At 58.9% G+C, this 21,708-nt stretch overlaps 1 protein-coding gene across 12 annotated transcripts; it reads left to right on the top strand.

Moving 5' to 3' along the window:
- Positions 1-574: 574 nt before the first annotated feature.
- Positions 575-15,722, top strand: EXOC3L4 (exocyst complex component 3 like 4). 12 transcript variants are annotated; one of them, XM_049898695.1, is made up of 14 exons: positions 931-1,081; positions 4,090-4,268; positions 4,641-4,691; positions 5,886-6,338; positions 7,339-7,993; positions 8,956-9,067; positions 9,344-9,466; positions 9,776-9,876; positions 10,096-10,176; positions 12,075-12,189; positions 12,790-12,909; positions 13,007-13,159; positions 13,684-13,805; positions 14,880-15,719. In XM_049898695.1, the coding sequence occupies exons 2-14, from the start codon at positions 4,229-4,231 to the stop codon at positions 15,070-15,072; spliced, it is 2,319 nt and encodes a 772-aa protein (XP_049754652.1). In that variant the 5' UTR covers positions 931-1,081; positions 4,090-4,228; the 3' UTR covers positions 15,073-15,719. The 12 variants fall into 12 exon arrangements, with proteins under 12 accessions (XP_049754655.1, XP_049754652.1, XP_049754659.1 ...); XM_049898698.1 differs by lacking the exons at positions 931-1,081; positions 4,090-4,268 and adding an exon at positions 575-604 and having other exon boundaries at positions 5,861-6,338; XM_049898702.1 differs by having other exon boundaries at positions 4,090-4,691; positions 5,861-6,022; positions 14,880-15,722.
- Positions 15,723-21,708: the final 5,986 nt, after the last annotated feature.

Below are 21,708 nucleotides of genomic sequence, written 5' to 3'. Positions count from 1 at the left end.
ATTACCCAGTTTGAAGAGGGAAACCCAGGGCTCAGTGGCGAAAGGACTCAAGTGGTTAAGCGGAGGGCTTCCTGGAGGAGGTGCTAGGCATCTCTGGCCAACCTGCCCCATGTGCCACAGGTGTGGGTGCTGCAGTGTCTTAGCTCCCTTACTACCTCCATCCCTGCTCTCCTTCTTGGCACCCCCCTTCCCTCCTCTCTCTGTCCTGTGGCCCTGGTGGCTCCAGCCCAGGTTGGGACAGGCCTGGATTTGTTCTCCTTGGACTTTCCCTGAGTTTCTTCCTGACGCTTGCAGCAGAATCCCCCCACGAAGGGCAGGAGCTGTCTCTTCTGGGCAGTCTTGGTGACCTCTCCACTGTCTCCCACCCCATTTCCTTCACTTTCTGCCTGAGTTCCCCATTCACTAGGTGAGGCCCCCCCATGATTGCCTTTGCTGACCCCTGCTCAGAGTGTTCTCCCTCCTCCTACTCAGCATGGTGCCCCCCTCCCTTCTTCCCACTCATGGAGGCTTCTGGAATGTTCCCCACAACACGCACTCCCCCAGGATGAGGCCAAGTCTCTGCTCTCCTGGGTCCCAGCACAGGCCGGGCACAGGGGACCTTGGGGTGAGCTTGAAGGATGGGTCTGGTGCTGGCGGCCCTGCCTGGAGCAGGCAGAGCCCGTCTGGGCTCAGCCTGTGGGCTGGTGGCTCCCAGGCCAGCGCCTGCTCCCTCTGGCCTCAGACTGAACCCCTCGCATAGTCTCGGTTTCCGTGTGCTGCCCTTCCCTCTCCAGGGCCCTAGCCCCTCTCCTTTGGCCCTTGTCCTCAGCTCCTGAGCCAGGAATCAAAGGTTGCAGCAGCCTGGCCTTTGGAATGACAAGTGGGTGGGAGCATTGCTGAAAGTGAAAGTATGGGGTCTGGGCGGAGGGTGGGGCTGGTGGGTCCAGGCGGCGCTGACCACGGCTGGGAAGTCCCAGCTGTTGGTCACTCACTCAGCTTCTTTGGAGGCCCCGAAGCCTGGCCCAGCTCTGAGGGCCCCACTCGGCCTTCATCTCCAGGTGCCCGGTTCTGCCTAGGGACCCAGTCTCCGTCTACTTAGCAGGTATGCTCCAGGCAGGTGGGGCCAGAGGGCCACAGGGGCGCTGTGGGCAGAGGGTGGGCTTGAGAGACTGAGGACATTCTGGTTCTGCCAGTGGCCTTCTGGGCCAAGGGCCTTGGCTTGGAGCCTAGCTGATGAGGCCGGAGGGCCAGCTTGAGTCACACACAAAGACGCACACACAGACACACACATGCGGAAAGCAAAGACAAGCATGCAGGCACAGACAGACACAGACACACAGGGACTCACGGAGAGAACCCCCGGCAGGCACTTGGACCCACACATACAGGGAGATGCTCAGCCCAACATCCAGATGTGCAAACCAGACGCACACTGTGTGGACACACATATGGGCTCACATCTGGGTGGGTGGTGGGTCAGGCCCTCTCCTTCCCCCAGAGAGAGGGTCCTGTGCCTGTCCCTGTCATGGGAATAGGGCGTGTGACTGTGGTCTGGGACTCAGGTGGTCAGGGAAGGCTTCTTTGTATGAGGAAGAGCCACTTCTGCTGAGCCTTGAAGGAGATGACAGCCAGAGGAGGTGGGGTGAGGTCACTGTAAGTGGAGGGACCAGGGTGTGCAAAGGTGTGGGGGGAGGGGAGTGGTGCTGAGTGGGTGGTGAGCAGGAGATGAAGCCAGTAGGGTCGGATAGGAAGGGCTTTGAATGCCAAGGTAAGGAGTCAGAGCTTCTGCTGACAATGCCGGCAGCTGGGAGGGTGGTATGTTATTTTTTAATTTTTTTGTTCTTGTTGAGAATATACACAGCAAAACAGCCAAAAAACCAAACCAAACCCAGTGCCATCAAGTTGATTCCGACTCATAGCGACCCTATAGGCCAGAGTAGAACTGCCCCATAGAGTTTCCAAGGAGCGCCTGGTGGATTCAAACTGCCAGCCTTTTGGTTAGCAGCCGTAGCACTTAACCACTACGCCACCAGGTTTTCCACAGCAAAACATACACCCATTAAGCCATTTCTACACGTATAATTCGGTGACGCTGAGTACATTCTTTGAGTTGTGCAAACATTCTCACTGGAAGGGTGATATGTTTTGTTGCTCTCCTGAAAGGGAGACTTTTAAATACCTTTTTCTAGCGGTCTTTGCTGTGGTCTAGGAAAGGAAGTGATCGTATTTGCATCTTGTATTCCCAACATCTACATACAAAGCTTACTAAACCCTTACTAAGCTCCAACAATTGTCAGCCTCAGATTTTCTAAGGAGACAGTCATATCACCCTCAACGAGGTGGAGTGACACAGTGGCTGCATCAATGAGCTCAAGCTTAACAACGATTGTGAGGATGGCGTAGACCGGGCAGTGTTTCGTTCTGTTGTAAGTAGGGTCGCTATGAGTCGGAACTGACTTGACGGCACCTAACAACAACAATCATACCACCACAAATAATGAGTTTTATCCGTTCCTTCCCAATATTCTTACCTCTCATTTATATTTTTTCTTGCCTTATTGCCTTAACTAGTTCTTCCAGGTAAATGTTGGATAATGAAGGTGGGAACGCTTGTCCTTGTCAAGTCCCTGACTTTCAGAAGACATGTTACTTTCACGGCAGGTTTCAAGGGAGGTTTCTATTTTGGCAAGAACCACTGACTGCTCTGAAACGGGCCCCAGGGGCCCAGGAAGGAGAGCAGTGAGGAGGCTACGGCTGGGGTCAGGTGATGGTGGGGGGCAGGTGGCAGGCCCGAAGGGGAGACAGGCCTTCCCATGGGTAGTGCCCAGGGTACAGGCAGTGCCCTGTTTACAGGGACTAGTTTTGTGTTTGGAAGGATGGGGCAGTGGTCCAGCCCCATGGTGGGTGGTTGGTCGGGTGGATTGGGCACTGAAGGGGCTGCTGCAGCAGCGAAGGGCTAGCAAGGGGTAGGGGAAGCTGAGGTGGGGGGCTGGGGAGAGCAAGGGTGGCACCTGAGACAGCCTCGTTTTGTTGCTCCAGTCACCACTTGCTGCCTTCTCCAGGCCTGACTTCTTGACCACAGTGGGGGTGGTCCAGGGTGGGAGTTCCCAATGACTGTGGCTTTTGGGTGGTGTCCTCACCCCTGGCCCTGACGCAGCTGGGCATGGGTCTCTAGGGCCTTGAGGCTCAGCCAATTCTGAGCCCAGGCCTTACAGAACATTCAGGGCAATAGGGGCAGAGAGAGAGAGAGAGCCAGCTGGCTAGCCAGAGAGAGGCCCCCTGGATGCACTGAGAGACACCTGGCCAGGCAAGCCTGGGGAGGGGGTCCTGACACTGGAGGCTTACCCCTCTTCTAGGCCGGGCTCTGGGGTGATGGGGAGGGGGCGGGCAGAACCTCCCGGGGCAGCGCAGGGGGTCACTTCACCAGGGACCTGAGTGCCCGCTGAGCAAAGAGATGGTGAGAGCTGGTGACGCAACAGTCTGAGGGCTCCCTGGAGGTGGGGGTGCCTGCATCCCTGGATCCTGACACCCAGGTCAGATCTGGGGAGGAAGGAAAGCAGGCCAGTTGGGGGTGGTCTGAGGGAAAGGCGGGAGGACAGAGGGACACAGGGGACAGAAGAGGCTTGTAGCTTGGCTGTGGATGCATGTCACAGGGCCTAGGGGAGCTGCAAAAAATGGGTTCGGGAAGGGGGCTCCGGATGCTTGGCCTCAGGGTGTGGGGGCCACGGAGGGGCCTGACGCAGGAGTGGCTCATCGGGACTTGCGCTTTGGGAAGGTCAGGGCTGGTGGGGGAGGCTGCTGGGAGCAGGGTCAGGGGTGGTGTGGCTGGAGGCCAAGGGGCTGTCTGGGGCCTTTCAGCGCAGCTCTGGGGACAGGGTGGTTGAGCAGACTGGGCACCCAGGCCCAGGCCTGTGTAACCTCCCATGGGATGCACCCAGGCAGCTGTCCCCCCCTTACCCCGGAATCTGTCTCTGGGCTTCCTGGGAGAGGACTTCAAGCTCTCTGGCCCCTCTCCTGGCATCTCGGGCCCCTCTGCCAGGAAAAGGGGCTTTGGGCAGCAAGCCTGGCTCCCTAGCGCTTGGGGAAACACAGGCCAGTCTCTGCTCCCAGGTTTCCAGACAGACCTGGACTCATTCCAGGCTCCTCGCACCTGAGCTGTGTGGCCTGAGGCAAGATCCAGCCCATCTCTGAGCCTCAGTTTCATCTATGAAATGGGGTGAATGACAGTCACTCCTGTAACCATGCTGTTATGGGGATCTGTGCCAGGCATCAGGCTAGGCACACAGCAGGTACTTACTAAGTGTGAGCTCTTCCCAACCAACCAAGGGAGAGCCTGGCTGTCCTTTCCCTGTGTTGTTGCCCCTCCCCTCCACCCCCTGCACGGGGGAGGGGACAGGGAGGGCTAGCCCAGGTTGGAAGGGTCTCTTCATCACTACTCCTGCCCCTGTGGGTGCAGCCCCAGTGCCTGCTGCTCAGAGTGGCACCAGAGAGGTGAGGGGGCTGTGTGGTCAGCTTCAGGGACTGTGTTCCTGCCGTGTGTGGGTTGGGTTTGAGCTGGGGCAGGGTTAGGAGGCACCAGGGGAAGCATATGACCTGTGGCCAGGGCGGGGCCGATAAGGCCTCAGCAGTCACCTGGGCCACCCTCCCTCCTCCCTTGGCAGGGCCTCCTTTCAACTTCTCTGTGTCTGTCTGTCCCTGGAACCTCAAAGAAGGTAGGCCTACAAGGACCAGAACAGACCCTGCCAGACAGTGTGGAGGCGGGTGGGGGTCTGGGACTGCTTATCACAGTGTCACCCCACTGCAGAGAAGCTGAGGCCCAATGTTGCCAGGGTCAGGTGCTGGCTCCAGCCTGGGCTTTCTCCTGGTACCTGGTGGGGAGGGGAGGGAGTCCTGGGGTGGGCTGGGGGCTTTGCCTCTGCTTGGCTGGGGACTTCAGTAGGTCTAGCCCTTCTTGGGCCTCAGTTTCTCCAAGGGTAAGGTGGGCCCTTGCTGGCTTAATCCACTCCCCCAGCCCCCAGTGGCCACGTCTGCACAATGGGATGGGCGGGAGCAGGTTGGGAAGGTCCCCTTGTCTCTCCCGCCCCCAGCTTAACCAACCGGAAGCCAGAAGAGCAAACACAGCCAGCTCTTCTCCCGCTGGAGAGGGGGTGGGTAGGGCCAAGGGGTGGTCTGCAGGGGCAGGGGCAGACCTGACTCAGCATCTTGCAGGCAGGGGTCAGGGCACAGCACAAGGGGTTGGCAGGGGTGGGAAGCAGTGATGGAAACCCCTCCACTCCCTCCCCCAGTTAAATATAAACCCGAAGCCCCTCCCGCAGCCTCCCCTGTGGCCTGCAAGACCACGATAAGCCACAGGATGGCCTTGGCCAGTGCCCTCAGGCCGGACCTGCCTCTGGCTCTACAGGCCCCTGGGAAGGGGGTAGATGCCTGTGGGGCCCCTGGGCACCCTTCTGAGCAGAAGCAGTCAGGCCTGTTCGGTTGAACTGGGGGTGAGCTGGGGGTTCTGGAGGGTGGCAAAGGGACTGGAGTGGGGGGCAGACATTCTAGGCTTCAGGACCTAGAAGTCCTGGTGGCAGCTGCTGGCTGGGGTTTGGGCTGGGCCCCAGAACCTGAAAGCTTAACTCCCTGCTCTAATTCTGGAGAGGGTCTGGCCCAGCAGGCCGAGTGAGGTGTGGGCACGGAGGGACCCTCTGGGGATGGTAGGGAGGCGTCCAGGAAGGCATCCCATGGAAGTGGCTGTCTACGTCTCAGCTCGCAGCTGAGGCCTGGCACGAAGAAGGTGGCTTGAGGGTCATCTCCCCCTGGAAGCCTTCCTGACCAAGCCCCTGGGCCTGGCCAGGCCTCATGGGGCTCTCCTTTCTGGGTTTCTGTGTTTGCTTCCCAGGACTAGGCAACTCTTCTCCCCCCAGGCCTCCTGAGCCTCCTCCTCATCCCCAGCTCTCCTGCCACCAAGATGCAGTCACCACAGCCAGTGACTCCTGGGCCGGAGATGCAAAGCCGGAAGGAGCCAGCTCAACAGCAGACCCCAGCACGGGGTACTCGGCGGGTGAGCAGCGGGGACATGCCCAGCACCCAATACGATGAGGTTGCATGGCCTAGTCTGGGCACTTTGCGTCGGGCCTTCACCCGGGTGAGCCAACGGGCCCGGGTCCCTGAGGACCCCAGCCTACTCCGGCGGAGCTCTCGATTCCTGTTCCGGTCCTTTCGACGCACTCTGGAGGAGGGCATGGCTGGTGACGGGCCCCAGAACCCCACTGTGCCAGGGGAGGCCCACCGCCTGGAGATGCCCTCCAAGGGCATGGATGGTGTCAGCCAGCAGGCATCCACTGGGGTGGGGCCTGAGGAACTGGAAACCGATTCAGGTGAGGGCCTAGCAAGCAACACTGAGCATGAGGGGAAACTGAGGTCAGAGGGTGGCTAGTGGGAGATGAGCTGGCTGTGTTTGCTCGTCCCCAGCTTTCTAACGGGCCCTCCAACCCCGACCCCACTCCCACCCTGAGTGACTGGCACAAATGCTGTTTAAATTCGAACATCTCAGGGAGAGGTGCACCCATTGGACTGATGAGAAAAGTGAGGCTTACAGAGAGTAAGTGAATTGCCTAAAGCCTCACAGCTGGGAAATGAATGAGATGGGATTTAAACCCAGGTCTGCAGGACATCAGAACCCTAGCCTTCCATGTCCATCGCCTCCAGGAGCCGGCATGATGCCTGGGCTCCTGGCCAAGCTTGGGGATGGACAAGGCATTGGCCTTCTCTGACCATGAGGCCACAGATGGTGCACAAGCGATGGCTGCCTGGAGGGAGGTCAGAGGGGCTGCCCAAAGGAGGAAGCACTGAAGGTGGGCTCTAAGTGGGGGTACAGATGGAGGCAGAGGGCTACAGTGGGTGGGGGCTGCCCAAGAGTGGAGACCAGCCAGCAGTGCTGGAGGCCAGCCCTGGGGCAGGAGCCCGGGTCCAGGCACGCCCAGCCTGAGCTCTGCCCCATTAGACCTACTATCAGGGCTGCAAACCAGCCACCAGGCCCAGCTCAGCAGAGCCAGCGTGGGGTTGGGGAGCCAGGCGCTGGGCACTGCTGGTAGGCCCCAGGCTGCACCCTAGACCCCCACTGTTAATCCAAATTGCTGTTTGCAGCCAAGTTTGGGGCCTGGGGTCTGCCTCTTCCACAGTGTTTCTGAGGGAGGGCTTCTGGCAGTTGGGGCTGCCATTCCTGGAGCAGGTCTTCAGCTGGGCTATGGGGGGTTAAAGCAGGGCAGGGCTGAGTCGCCCACCAACGCCTGAGCCTTGGTTCCTGCCGAGGTCCCGGAACCGCCCCATTCACCGCTGTCCCTTCTCCCGGACACACATACCGCCTGTCCCTTGCAGAAGGCAAATCTGTGGCCGACCTCATTACTGAGCGGCACCTGCTGGCGGCCTTCGAACAGCTGAGGCACCTGGAGATGCAGCTGGTGGCCGCCAAGGCCTCGCACGCCTACGAGGAGGACCCCACGGGCTTCGCGCGGCGCGCCATGGACGTATGCCTGCTCTACGACGGGCTGGCCGCCGAGATCGGAGCCATGGTGAGCGAGACGCTGGGTCCGCACGGCGTGGACGCGGCCGCGCTCGCCGAACTGGCCCGCGTGGTGCGCGCCGAGGAGGAGGCCCACCCAGCGCCCCCTGCCGACGGAGACTTCCTGCGCACGCCGCGCCGCTGGCGCCAGCACTGGGAGGACGCGGTGCGACGAAGCGCGCGGGAGCGTGTCAGGCGGGTAGGCTCCGGGGCGGCCCTGGGGGACAACGAGGGCTCATCTGGCCTGGCCCGCCTTCTGGCGGAGCTCGGCGGCCTGGTCCGCCGCGACCTGCAGAAGGTGCGGCTGGAGGTGCAGCCTGTCTACGCGGCCGCGGGCTTCCCGGCGTGGGAGGCCTACCTGCGCGCTTTCCACGGCGCGGTGGCCCAGCGCCTCCAGGAACTGGCGTGTGAGGCACGCGGTTGTGAGCAGCTCTACGTCCTGCTGGACTGGGCCTCCAATGTCTACGGAAGGTGAGGCCGCAGGCCAGGGTGCCATGGCGAGGTGAGCTTGGGGAGGCCTTCAGAACAGTTCTGGGGGACACAGGGCGACTTCCTTCTCCCTTCCTCCCTGGGAGAAGGCTGGTGACTGGATGCCTGAGAGCCTGCGGGGTCTTCAAACCCCTTTGCTCTACACTCTCACCCTAGGCCTCGTGGTGCTCCCTTGCCCAGGGTTTTCCTAAGCGGCCACTAAGCTTAATTCCCCAAGGTAGAAAGTGTCCCAGGCCAGGTTCCCACCGTGCAGGTGTACCAGTTAGAGGGCCTGCGCAAGTCCAGGCCGTGCCTTTGTTCTGATTAGAAGAAGGCAGCCTGAAGATCACAGAGTTTGGTGATGGTTGTTTCACCTCTGCTCCCCCCTCTGGGTTGCACCTGGGTGCTGGACACAGCCTGCTGGGAATTTGCACCCCTGGCTCTGCGCTGTGGAGCGGGAGGTGAGCTGGGTGCTCCCCCGGCCCCACAGGCAGGGGTGCCAGTGAGAGGAGGGTCCTCAAAAGGCCAAGGCTCCTTTTCCCTCGCTGTGTGGCCTCACGCAGGTACCTGTTCCTCTCTGGGACAGCGGAGTGGGCTAGATGGCAGCAGGTTCCTGATCTGTGTGGTGCTGGGGTAGAGGAGGTTTACAGCCCAGCCTTGGGTGTATCCCATTCATGACCGAGGCAGTTGGCTGAGGTCCATCTGGACAGCCATCCTTATGTCCTCTGCAAACGCTTGGCTGTTGCTAGAATCCCTGGAAATTGAGCTTTCAGAAGCTTCCGGGGAGGGGCATAAAAGCTTTGAAGGCAGGCCGGGGGAGAGGAGTGTGAACAGAGGCTCAGGTTCCATGACCCTGCAGTGATGGCCTCAGGCTTTGAGCTGGCCCGAGGGAGTGGGAGGCAGCTGCTGCTCCTTGCTGGATGGGAGCCCTGCCCAGGCCCTCAGGCTGTGGCCCTGCCTTCCAGTCCTGACTTCCTGGGCGCCCCAGACCTGGCGCTGCCTGCAGAGCCACTGCCTCCACTCCTGGAGCCGGAAGTGTGGGCCCAGCTGGAGAAGGACTACACCAGCTTCCTAGAGGTGAGGCTGGGCGGGGCGGGCCAGACCTGAGGAGTGGGGCAGGGCAGCTCCCCTGGCGCTGGTGCCAGGAGTGCTGGCACCGAAAGGTGGCGTGCTACCCCAGGATGTTTCTCTGTGCTGGCCTGGGAACCACCTCCGCCATGTGGTCTCAGGCATGGGCCTTTGCCCCTGCGGGGGAGCCCTCCTCCTGAGGGCAAGGAGGGCCTGGGAGGAAGGCAGTGCCCAGCCCTCTATCCCCCCGGAAGGGTCTCACAACCACCCCATCGTCCCTCGCAGACCAAGATCGCCAACTGCTTCACAGGCATCCTGCAGATGGAGCAGAGTCGCTGGGCGGCAGCAGAGGCCCCCGACGTGCTGCAGGGCCGCTACCACGCGCCGCTGTCCTTTGACGTCCACATGGTGCGGCCAGGCAGGGCTGGGAGCGTTTACTCAGGCTTCAGGCGCTCGGTGGGGACCCCTAGATGCTGAGCCCAGCCCTAACCTCCCCTCCGTGTAGACAGGACCCTCTCGAGTGGGGTGGAATTGAGATCCCTGGGGCACAGTGGTGCACAGCTCTCAGCTCGACAGGTGGCCCGTAGATGTGCAGGAGTTGGGAAAGTGGACAGTGAGGCAGAGCGGAATGGGCTGAGGACGTTGCCAGGCCATGAGCTGAAGGACTGGGGACATTGGGGTCTCGAACATGCGCTCAGTGCGTCGCGCTGTTCGCAGCTGGTGGCCGAGCACGTGAAGGCGGCCGGCGCCATCTCTGCAGAGCTAGAGGCCACCACCCTGCGGATCTGCGCGCGGGCGCTCGGCCTCTTCGTGCCCAGGTGCGGGCGCATCTTCCGCCGGCCAGGGGCCAGGTGTGGGCGGCGGTCGTCCGGGGAGCCCCATCCCGCTTGCTCAGAGTCCGAGACCTCCGGCCCGTAGGTGGGGGGCGGGAATGGCCCCAGCACAAGGCCGGCGGTTGGAGACCAGAGGGGAAGCCTAGCCGGGGCCACTCCGCGGCCTAGCAGGGACCCCATGGCATCTGCGTACTGCACCCTAAGGTTTGAAAAAGCTTTTCTGGAGTCAGAAGCTGTGAGCGAGCCGCACCTGGGCGCCTACATCAACGCCTGCGAGGAGTTCAGGTGGGTGTGGGCGCCAGGCGTCCAGAAGGCCTCTTCCGGATATCCGCGGGGTGGTGCCTAGCGCGGCCAGCAGGGGGCGGGCGAGCTCCGGGAACCCTGGAAGCAGTCGGGTCCCTCAGCGGCGGGAGTAGGGCGGCCGTCGTGTGACTTTGCGCCGAGTCCGTATGTGTGTGAGCGCGCACTGGTGGGGGGCGCAAGTGAAGAGGAACCTGAATCTCGGCACTGAGGGGCTGGTCTCTCCTGGAATGAGGACGGGGCAGGCTCCCCAGGAGGTCTCCAGGGACCGGCCTATCCAGCTCCCATTCCGGCGCCCCTCCTCCCCCCTCCTTAATGGGCAGCGCAGTTGAAGCCTGGGAAGGGATGTGGGAAAGGTTTTAAAGCTGAGCAAAGAGTTCTGGTAGCCTCAGTCCCTGTCTGCCACCTGCCCAGTCCGGCCCTGCCACTCTGGGTTCCTTCAGCTTCCTTCCTCCTTTTATCCCAGCCTGCCTTCTCCTTCCTTGTCAGGGACACCCCCTCCTCCGGGAAGCCGTCCCTGATACCCCACCCTGGGCTATGCTGAGGGATGGGCCTGGATCTGTCTGCTCCCAGGAGACCTTCTCTGTGGGTTGGAATATGGCTGCCCTCTTCCGTGTCCTCAGCCCCAGGCAGAGCTTCAATACTACCCCCTGTGGGCGCACCAGTCACTGAGTTCATGGGCTCTGGGGCCATTCTCTCTGGGTTCAGGTCCAGACTCTGCCACTTAGTGGCTTTCTGCCCTAGGTCAAGTCGCTTAACCTCTCTGAGTCTTGTTTCTCCATCTGTCAAATGGGGATCAGAGAGCCAGCTCTCTAGGGCTGTGTTGGGACTCAGTGGCTCAGGGAATTCCGGTCACATTGACTCTCTGTGAGCACTGGTGATGTGCCCGGCACTGTGCTGGTGCTTAACAGGTCTGGTGCGATTTCATGACTGCAGTGAGTCCATTTATGGATAAGAAAGGAAGTGTCATTTGGGCACAGTCACACAACCAATAAGTGGTGGACATGGGATTTGAACCAGGCCTTCCGGGGTTCAAAGCATGACCACAACCAGGCACTGCTTCTCTAATGCTCCAATTCCTAATCAGTGCCAGGCTGGTCCTGGGCACTGGGGACCCTGGGGTTCAGCCAGACCCAGTCCCTGGCACAGGAGTGGTCCCCATTCCATCTGAGGGTGGCATGGCAGGCACTGGGGACCATGGGGCTCCAGCCAGACCCAATCCCTGGCACAGGAGTGGTCCCCATTCCATCTGAGGGTGGCATGCCAGGCACTGGGGACTCTGGGGGTTCAGCCAGACCCACTCCCTGGCACAGGGGTGGTCCCCATTCCATCTGAGGGTGGCATGCCAGGCACTGGGGACCCTGGGGGTTCAGTCAGATCTAGCTCCTGGCCCAAGTAGCACTCCCCGCCCCATCTGGGGGTGGCTCAGGCAGGGAGCCTTCCTTGATAGGCTGTGGGGTCTGAGCACAGATCAGCTCTCAGTTTCCTCAACAGTGAAATGGGAACGTTATCACCTTTAGGGGAGTAATCATGAGGCTCAAAGGAGAGCCCCACCTATGCCAGGCATGGCATGTTGCACTGTCCTGCCACTGAGAGGGTTCAGCCCAGAGGTGCCTGAGGGGAGCTCTGCCATGGGGTGGGGCCACCACAACCCTGCTGACTGAGCCCTCCGTGATTGGCTCCTAGGCCCTTGGTAAGGTCCCCTCCTTGATTCTGCTCCAAGGGTACTACATTGTACAGCTCCTGGGGCTGCCCTTCACACTGTAGTCTAAGCAAATAGAGTTGTGGTGTCCAGCCTGCATGACTGTGGCTGCAATTAGGGCCTGGTTCCTCTAGGCTTCCCTCCGTTACCCCCCACTTTACCTGTCCTGGTTCATCCTCAGGACCAGTCTTCTGGCCAGGTTCCCAGGCATCTTTGAGGAACTGGAGAAGCCCCTGGCAGCTACCACCTCCAGCTTCCAGAAGCATATACTACAGGGTTTTCAGAGTGATGTCCAGGTGAGGGGGTGCTGGCCCTGTCACCTTTCAGGCCTGCCTCTTTCTCACTTCTCATGCCCAGCAGGTGCCCCTGTGCCCTGGAGCCTGTGGGCCCAGGTCACAGCACCTACTTCCTTCCAGGGTCAGTTCAAGGGGGATGTGTGTCAGGATGGTCAGGGGACCCAGATGAGCAGGGTCGGTTGGGATGTGCCCACCTCACTTCAGTCTGTACCTCTTAGTGGTCAAGACCCAGCCCCAGAATGGTGCGTCCAGGGAGCCAGGCCTGGGCCCCTGCCCCAGCCTGTCCAGGACACACCCTAAGTAGGGCCGGGGTAGAGTCTCCACTCAAACCCTGCAGGCTGGAGCTTCAGGCCTGGAGGAGGCATTCTTGGCAAAGGCCTAGTGATGCAACTCATGGCTTGAGACGAAGTGGCACCAGGCAGCCTGGTAGAGAAGGGCATCAGGTAGCCCGCCAAATTTCCTTCCTGGTGACACATGTTGCTGGGCCTGATAGCCCCTGCCAGGAGTTGTGGACTGGGCTTCAAGGGAAGGGTCGAGGGGAGGGACTGGTGGGTGGACAGGATGAGGTTCAAGACTCCTGACCCCCTTCTCCACCCCCAGCCACTCTTCAGGGCTGTGTGCACCAAGGCCTGGCTGACACAAGACGTGCTTCAGCCTGTCATGGACAAGGTGGTGGCCTTTGGCCGCCATCTCGAGCTCGTGGCTCCATCCCGGGGGCAGGTACAGGAAGGGGGCGGGCCCTGGCTGGGACATGCCCACTTTGGGATTCGGGGGCACTGCCTCCTTGACCCTGCCCCCCCTGCCTTCTACCCGCCAGGAGATCCTGAACGAGGCACACCGCTTCGTGGTCCGCGAGTATCTGGTGCATGCGCTGAGGCCACGCGAGCGGTTCCGGGGCGTCGAGCGCCTGACTGGCTCCCATAAGATGAGCCTCGACGCCCAGGCCATTGGCGACACCTTCCAGGGCCTGGTAGGAGCAGTGGCCACTGCCACGGGGCACTTACCTCAGCTGGGAACCTCCTGCCTGCAGCTCCAGCGTTTGCCAAGCATCCTGGGTTCTGATAGAGAAGGGGCAGGAGAGGGGCAGGCCAGGTGGGGCGGCAGTCCTTCACATTCACGTGCAGTTTGCAGGCGCAGCCCCCCCATGGGTGGGGCCTGTGGGACGCCTCTACTCCCCCCTCCAGCCACACACTCTCATCTGGGCTGCTGGCCTCCAGCTGACTGTGTAATTCCTGGCCCAGGCCTCAGTTTCCCCATCAACGCAGAGACAGGAAGAACCTCTGTGTTCTAGATCTTGGGGAGGTGGCATGGGGACTTCTTGTGTGGCGGCTGACAGTGCAGGGGCCCACGTTGCGCTCTGTGTAGGACGTCACAGGGGGTGGAAGGGGTCGGTGGTGGCTGCATGAAGGCGGAAAGGTGCACTCATGCGGGGTTCCAGGTGGGGCGTCCGGGGCTCTTGGGGCGTATGCCTCAGGCGCCTCCCTGTCCCCTCAGGGCTCGGAGGCCTCGTGGCTGGACCAGGCCATCCCGTGCGTGTCTGAGATCCTGGGTGAGACGTACAAGGACGACATCGGCCGCCACCTGGAGACGCTCATCGGGAGCTACCAGGACGTCAGGTCTGTGCTCCCGCCCCCTCTGGGTTCCCCTGGGCCTGGGGGCTGGGATTTGCGCCTTCAGAGTGTCCCGGTGGCTGTGGGGGATGGGGGGCATGAGAAGCCGCAGGGAAGGGCGTGCTAGTTCCGGTGGGCTGGGGACCCCTCCCGTGGGCTGGGGGCCCCGCTGGGGCAGAGCTCGAATCCGGGAGGAGCCTATGTGTATGCGCGGGAGCGGGGGGGACCGAGGCGCCGGGGTCGCGTCTCAGTTTCGGGCGGGGCCTTTGCCTTCCCCACACTCCACCTGGCCTGTCCTTGTTCAGCCCGGTGGAGGGCGGTCTCCCCACCTCCTGGGAGTCTGAGGGGAGGCGCGCCCCCTCCTCTGGGAGGAAACCTCTGGAAGCCCGAAGTTCGCGGGCCCAGCCGCCTGAGCCAGGCCAGCTTGAGGGAGGCAGCTCTGATCCCGGGGTGTGTGTTGGGCCACGATGAGTCATCGGAACCCGTGGAAATCCCAGCCCGAACCTCCCTGGAGCGGCCTTGGAGATTCCGGGAAGGGGAGGGTGCAGAAAGCCCCTGGGCCGGCCACTTCCCTGCCCCACGTCCTCCCCGCGCCCCCGTGGGCGGAGTTGGTTTGGCACGGGGAGCCCCTGCCGGGGTTCCCCTCCCCCTCCACTCTCCCTTTTTCTCTTCTCCCTTCCCCTTTCCCCTTGCCCCTTCCCTCCTCCCCACTCCTGGCGTGGGTGCTGCGTGCCCGCCCAGTGCTCATCCTCCCTCCGCCATGCTGCCTCTCCCCTTTCTTCGCACCACAGCGGGGTGCTGCTTGGCTGTGCGGGGCGAGGGGGGGGCCCATAGTGCTCCCAGAAGGAGGCCTGGCTCCTTCCAGGGCCCACGACCCCCTGACTTGGACCCACCCGCACCAGCCCGTTGCCCCCTCCTTCCCTCCCAGCCCTCACCTGTTTCTGGCCTTGTGCAGGCTTGGCCTCCCAGGCCGGGCTCCAGGACCGCTGGGTACACGCAGGAGCTAGGGTACCCCTCAGTGCAGCCTGGCGTGTCACTGGCGTTGCTGGGTCTGCAGTGAGGGGCTGCGCGTTTCTGCAGGCGGGAGCACGTGCTGGCCCTGCTGGCGCTGCGCCGACTGGGCCGTCGCCGGAACCAGCGACTGTTGCAGCGTGCTCAGCGCCTGCTGAGGGCCGCGGCCAAGGCTGGGGATTCTGGGGCCACCAGGGGCCGCGTGCTGTTTGCAGAGATCGAAGTGCCCACCTCCATGGACGTTCTGATCACCTGCATCTAACGGGCCACCACCTGAGCTGACAGCAGGTTGTGGATCTGTGGTTGGTGGAGGGCCAGCTACCCTCCCCCAGGCACCCAGCCCCAAGCTTGGAGCCCATGGTCATGGAATTTTCCCCTCAGCCATGCACGCCTGCCTTGCCGGAAGGAACAGCGATGATGGGACATCTGAGGCATTTGCGGGGGAGTACTGAGGTGGCAGAGACTATCTCCCTTACTGTGCAGCCTCCCTGCCTCACTGTCCAGCCCCACCCCCCCATCTGGGAGAGAAGAACAGAGTATTTATTTTTAAACTAAATGTGAATTAAAATGGTGCCTCCTTAAGAAGGGTCTGTGTCACGCTGGCTGGGAGTGGGAGGCCTGGGTCCCCATGCACTGAGGGTCTGTCTGGGCTTGGGGGCTCGGTGATGGCTCCACGTGGTGGCTAGCCCCTTCCTGCCTTTAGTCCTATTGTATAGGTGAGAAGACTGAGGGAGGTCCAAGCTGGGAAGGCCCACACCTGTGGCTGCATAGCCAAACAGGCTGACTCTGGGACTCTGGGTCCACTAGCCTCAGGTGCCAAGTGAGCCTCGCCCAGCTGCGTTTGGTCTTGCCCTGGGGGGGACAAGAAGAAGGCAAGGCTTGTTCTGCAGCTTCGGGTATTTAGGCTAGATGTGAGAGGAACTTTCCAGCAGTGAAATTTGTCAGGCTGCTGTAGAGCAAACGTCACCCATGGAGCATCGAGACGGGGGTGACCCTGCAGGCCTTAGCTCTGGAGGTGGGGCTGTAAGGAGTGTGCACCCTGTCCCTCCCCCTCCCGCCCCCATCCTTGTCTCGAGGAATGCTGCTGCTGTAACTTGGCTCCAGCCTGGGCATCAGGCTGCCAGGAAAGCCATTTGCATTGGCAGCCTTGGGCTTGCCAGGGAAGCTGAGTAGCTGAGATGGGGATTTACAGGGAGATTGTGATCGAAGCCTTCCCTTTCCTTCCCCATCCTTTACACAGGCCTCACCTGTCTGAGAGAGGTGGAGCAGTACTGCAGGTGGGCCAAGGGACCTAACAAAGTTGAGTCAAGGACAAGGTGAGGGCCCTGAAATGCTGCAGCTCAGTGATGGGGCAAGATCTCTCCCAACTACTTCCTTGCATGTGGACACCTAGGACCAGTGCCCACGCAGCTCTGACTCACTCCCTACCCCCAGGCCCAAGCACAGAGCCAGGTACAGTCTGGTTGGGGCCCTGGCCTGGAGGTGGTCATCTCCTCTGGTGTCAGGGCCAGCCCCCCTCCCCAACCATGGGTGTGCCTAGGCTAGGGGCCAGGGGTGAGACAGGCAGGGCTGAGGGAGGATCCAGACCTCCCTGGGTGTGGAATCCAGAGAGGTTGGGGTGCAAGACAGAAATGAGGAAGTCAAGTTCAAGGTTCCCAGGCTTCAGGGCTTGGGGTTGGGGTAGTGTGTGTGTATGTGTAAACACTTGCCAAGCAGTCTTTGTGGCAGTGGAGAAACTGAGGCCGGCAGAGGGTGGAGGTTACACTGGGCCTCAGGACAGATGGCCAGGGGTTCTCATTGCTATAGGGAAGGGGTGTTGCCAGAGGCGGGCCCCTTCCCTTAGGGGAGGGACCCAAGGGAGGAAGGGGCTGGTGATTGACAGGCCAGCCCCTGCCAGACCCTGCAAGAGACCCCAGGGGCCATCAGCAACCTTGGTGCAAGTCACAGGGGGACATAGGAACCCAAAAACCCAACCAAACTCATTGCCATCAAGTTAGTTCTGACTCATAGCGACTCTATAGGACAGAGTAGAACTACCCCATAGGGTTTCCAAGGCTGTTATTATGAGTTGGAATTGTCCAAGTGGCAACAGGTGTGCGTTAACCTGTACGGAAGCAGATTGCCACATCTCCTGTGGAGTGGCTGGTGGATTCAAACCACCAACCTTTGGGTTAGCAGCTGAGCGCTGAACCACTGTGCCACTAGGGCTCCTTATAGGAAGCCTGACCTGGTCTACTCTGGTCCTGGCCGGGCTCTCCCCAGGGGGCCCCTTCGCAACCCCAGCCCTGCCAGCAGCCCTGGCTCTGCTGCTCCTCAGCCTGAGGGTGTAGGCAGGTTCTTTCCTGTCTCTGCATCTCAGTCCTAGCTGTGAAATGGGGATGCTGGGAAGGATGAAGTAAGAAGTAGCCATAAAGCCAGGCTTCTATACTCTGTGACCCTGTGCTCCCAGGGGCCTATTCAGGCCATGGTCTGCAAGAAGCTGAGGCGGCCCTGGGTGTAGGGGTGAGGGAGCCCTGAGTGCTCAGTGACACCTGAGGTGGGGTGGGGAAGATCCCCCAGGGGTGGCTGGGAAGAAGCTGAAAGCTGAGCAGCATCTGTCCTCGAGAGCTTCACACAGCCAGGATGGCCTTCCTGGCCTGCCTAGAGGTTTCTAGGCCCAGAGACAGGAAGCCGTGATTTTCTTGGCAGGCACTGTGCACGCATGTGTATCGGCACTTGGCAGAGGGGGTATGTGTACATGTGTGTGCATATTTCTGTGAGCCCAGTAGTGTCTGGGGGCTGGGGTTGACTTCCTAAGGCCAAACCTGGGTGAGCAGGAGGGAGGAGGAGGACCAGAGGGTGGGTGAGGCCAGGGAACCTGGGCTGATTCAGAAACAGGACTCTGGAGGGCTCTGCTCAGGATCCTCTCACCCCCTACCAGATCCCATGAGGCCTTGCAAAAACCCTAGAGTATTTCTTTGGCCATCTTGTTCAGGCTGGCCTGGGGGGTGCCGGGACCTGGGAGCCTGGTTCTCAGAACTTTCCAGAGTTATTGGCTAGGTTGTTTCACTGATGACGCGGTGTGTGTGTGTGTGTGTGGTCTGTCTGTCCGTGGGATGTGCTGGCCTGTCAGTGCCCCTGGAATGGAGGGGTTTTGCCCAGCCCCCATGCTCCTCCGTGGGGCAGGACAGCCTGAGGCCATCTCATTGGACCCTTAAGCTTGTACCCCAAGCCCCGCCAGCTGTCCCCTGGTCCCAGCCCCTGCCTGCCCACTTCCCCCAGCTACATCCCCTTCAGGGCCCAGCTTGCCTTCCCCCAGGGCCACCTGTCCCCTGGGGCTCCTTCATTTACTAGGGTTGCCTTTGGTCTCTATCCCTGAGCTGGGGGTCTTTGAAGAGGGGCTTGCTCTGAGAAATGTCTGGGGCCCTGGCCAAGGCTGGAGTTGGGGAGGGCAGTGAAGAGATGCAGAGGCTGAGCCTGCTTGAGGCAGGAACTCCCGTCTGAGGGGCTGAATCTCAGCCTGCTTGGCCCAGGGAGGGCATGGAATTGGCAGAGTGAGGGGGCTAGAGTGTCCACCCAGCTTATGCGGGGGCCTATAACCCCTGTAACCCACTCCCCCTTCTGGTCCCCTGGTTCTCAGGTCCAGCCCCTCTGGGTGTGTCCTGCTAGAAAAGTCCATTGAACAGAGTCGACAAAACCGAGTTCAGATCCCAGCTCTGTGGTGCCCTGGTTGGTGCCCTGGGTCTCTCCCTTCTCAGACTGTAAAGGGAGAGATGGCCCTGGAGGCAGGGGAGCATGGGGACAAATGGAAATGTCCACAGAGGTCCTGGCACCAGAGGTGTGGTGTGAGTGGTGGTCAGCCATGTCACCGCCAGACCTGGTCAGCCCCTCCCTCTTCCTTCCTTGCCTGGTGACCCTGGCCTCTTCCTTCCCGCCCTGGGCCTCAGCAGACCCCTGAACATCAGGGCAGCACCTTCATCATTGCAAGGCCCCTCACCACTGCCTGAGAGGGTCCCCAAGGCTACCCTCCCTCCCAATCTCACTTCCTCCTTTTGTTTCCAAAAGAGGCCCCTTTGGAAACTCCAGCAGACAGGGGTAGGAGGCTCACCCGCCCTGTCGGTGTCTGCCTGCTGCCAGCCGAAGGCGACACTGCTCTTCCCCAGCCAGCCAGTCCGGAGTGCTGTCCTGGGGGCTGCGTTGATGAGGTGTGAGCACCTTCTGAGGGCATACTAGTGTTCACTGTAGGAAGGGTACCTGATGGAGTATCCAAAGAATGTCCCCCTGGGATTGCATCGTTGAGTTTAAGCCTTTCGGGATTTCCACTGTTTGTATCATAAGTGGAAAGTTGCTTTGAATCATGAGGACTTTCATCTGTACCACCTATAGAAAGAGCGGTACCAACTACCTGCTGAGTCCGTGGTGAGAACAAATCCGAGGAATTATGAGACGTGATGTGTGGTGATCTCCATTTGTAACCAGGTATGAATGAACAATCAATAATAGGATCACCTGTAGATCTTGATTCAGGCTGAGAAAGTAGCCAGATGGCTACCTCTGTGATTTTCAGGCTGCAATGCATGAACTATACCTCGACTATGGTGGCCTTTCTTTCGAGTGTGGACCCTGCGTGGCTTTGTCCCAAATGTTTGAAATAACTGGTTTTGAATTTGAAATCACCCTGACAAAGTGAATTTCAGCATCTTTGTTTACATGATCCACCCCAACAAAGATCAGTTATGCGTCTTCAGCGTCACAGCCGCCATGTTGGATTCTTTTACATTTTTCTGTGGTTCTGATGGTTGTTCTTCCCCGTCCAAGAAGAGATCTGCCATTTTGGATTTTTGTTTTTTTTTACTTGAAGCAAGTGGTCTCTTCACCTTCCAGTGCTTTCTTTTATACAAATTGCCACCAGTTCCTGAAGTTGTGGGATTCGGGGGGACTCAATATTTGCCAGTCTGTGCCACAGGGATGGGGAAGCTGGTGTGTCCTGGCCATTATATCCTTGAGAAATTTTCTGGTTTTCTGTTTTTTTTTTTTTGTTGTTGTTACTGTAACATAAATTTAAATGTCATTTGTTTACATTTTTTAAAAGTTTTAACATGTTTCTGTCCAGATATTTTTTCATCTTATTTTCCTATTTTAACAAATGACATCTTGAACCACTGAAATACAGCAAACCAAACACAGGAACAAACATCTTTGACCCTAACTCACTGTTAACTGCTGCATGTTCTCTGAGAGACACATTTGAAAGCTTTTATCATTGGCTAAACTAAACTAATTTATGCCAGAATAGTCTTAGAACTATATGCTGTCTATTTTCATACTCTCTAACTTTAGTTTTGATTCTGATATTCTTAGCATTTGTCCTTCTATGAATTCTGTCTCTAAAAAGTCTCATTAAAGATCATCGCCCTCTTAATTTTTTTTGTCTTTGGGAAAATACAATAATTCTGTTGAGTCCCTGGGTGGCACAAATCGTTAAGCACTTGATTATTAACGAAAAAGTTGGTAGTTTGAAGTCAATTGGCAAAATAATTCTATTATGAAAACATTCTGCATCCCACTTTGAAATGTGGCGTCTGGGGTCTTAAATGCTAACAAGCGGCCATCTAAGATGCATCAATTGGTCTCAACCCACCTGGATCAAAGGAGCATGAAGAACACCAAGGTCACAAGATAACTAAGAGCCCAAGAGACAGAAAGGGCCACATGAACCAGAGACCTACATCATCCTGAGACCAGAAGAACTAGTTGGTGCCCGGCCACAACCGATGACTGCCCTGACAGGGAGCACAACAGAGAACCCCTGAGGGAGCAGGAGATCAGTGAGATGCAGACCCCGAATTCTCACAAAAAGACCATACTTAATGGTCTGACTGAGACTAGAAGAATCCCGGTGGTCATGGTCCCCAAACCTTCTGTTGGCCCAGGACAGGAACCATTCCCGAAGACAACTCATCAGACATGGAAGGGACTGGACAGTGGGTAGGAGAGAGATGCTGATGAAGAGTGAGCTATTTGTATCAGGTGGACACTTGAGACTGTGTTGGCATCTCCTGTCTGGAGGGGGGATGGGAGGATAGAGAGAGTTGGAAGCTGGCAAAATTGTCAGGAAAGGAGAGCCTGGAAGGGCTGACTCATTAGGGGGAGAGCAAGTGGGAGTACGGAGTAAGGTGTATATAAACTTATATGTAACAGTTTGACTTGATTTGTGAACGTTCACTTGAAGCTCAATAAAAGTTAATAAAAAAAGAAAAAAAGTTGGTAGTTTGAACCCACCCAGAGAGGTCTCGAAAGGCCTGCCGATCTACTCCCAAAAGATCAGTCTTGAAAATCCTGTGGTGCTTAGCTCTACTCTGCAACACGTGAGGTCGACGTGAGTCAGAACCGATTCGTTGGCAACTGGTGGTAACTGGTTGTATTTGACTTTTTTTCTCCATCACGGATTTGTTTAATCCAAACCTGGTTACTCACTGTGGCAACCCTAAAAAAGCCGATAGGAGAATGAACTTTGTTATCTATGAAAGATTTTTAAATGCATAGCGAATGATTAAAAGTTTGAAGATAACAGGTGGTCAAAATATGTGTGTGTGGACTGGTCCTTTTTGAACCTAAATCTCTTAGATTGATACCAAAAAAACCAAACCCATGGCTGTCGAGTTGATTCTGACTCATAAAGACCTTTCAGGACAGGGCAGAATTGCCCCATAGGGTTTCCAAGGCTATAAATCTTTATGGAAGCAGACTGCCACATCTTCCTCCTTTTAAGTGGCTGGTGGGTTTGAACTGCTGACCTTTCACCTAGCAGCCAAGCACTTAACCGCTGCACCACCCGGACTCCTTATTCTTAGACTGATGCCTGATTGGACATGGGGCCTTTCTCCTCCTCATCTCAGCTCTCTCCTAAAATGACCTT

This window comes from Elephas maximus, chromosome 10 (genome assembly GCF_024166365.1).
Source record: "Elephas maximus indicus isolate mEleMax1 chromosome 10, mEleMax1 primary haplotype, whole genome shotgun sequence".
Taxonomy (NCBI): Eukaryota; Metazoa; Chordata; class Mammalia; order Proboscidea; family Elephantidae; genus Elephas; species Elephas maximus.
This window is presented reverse-complemented; position numbering and strand designations above follow the sequence as displayed.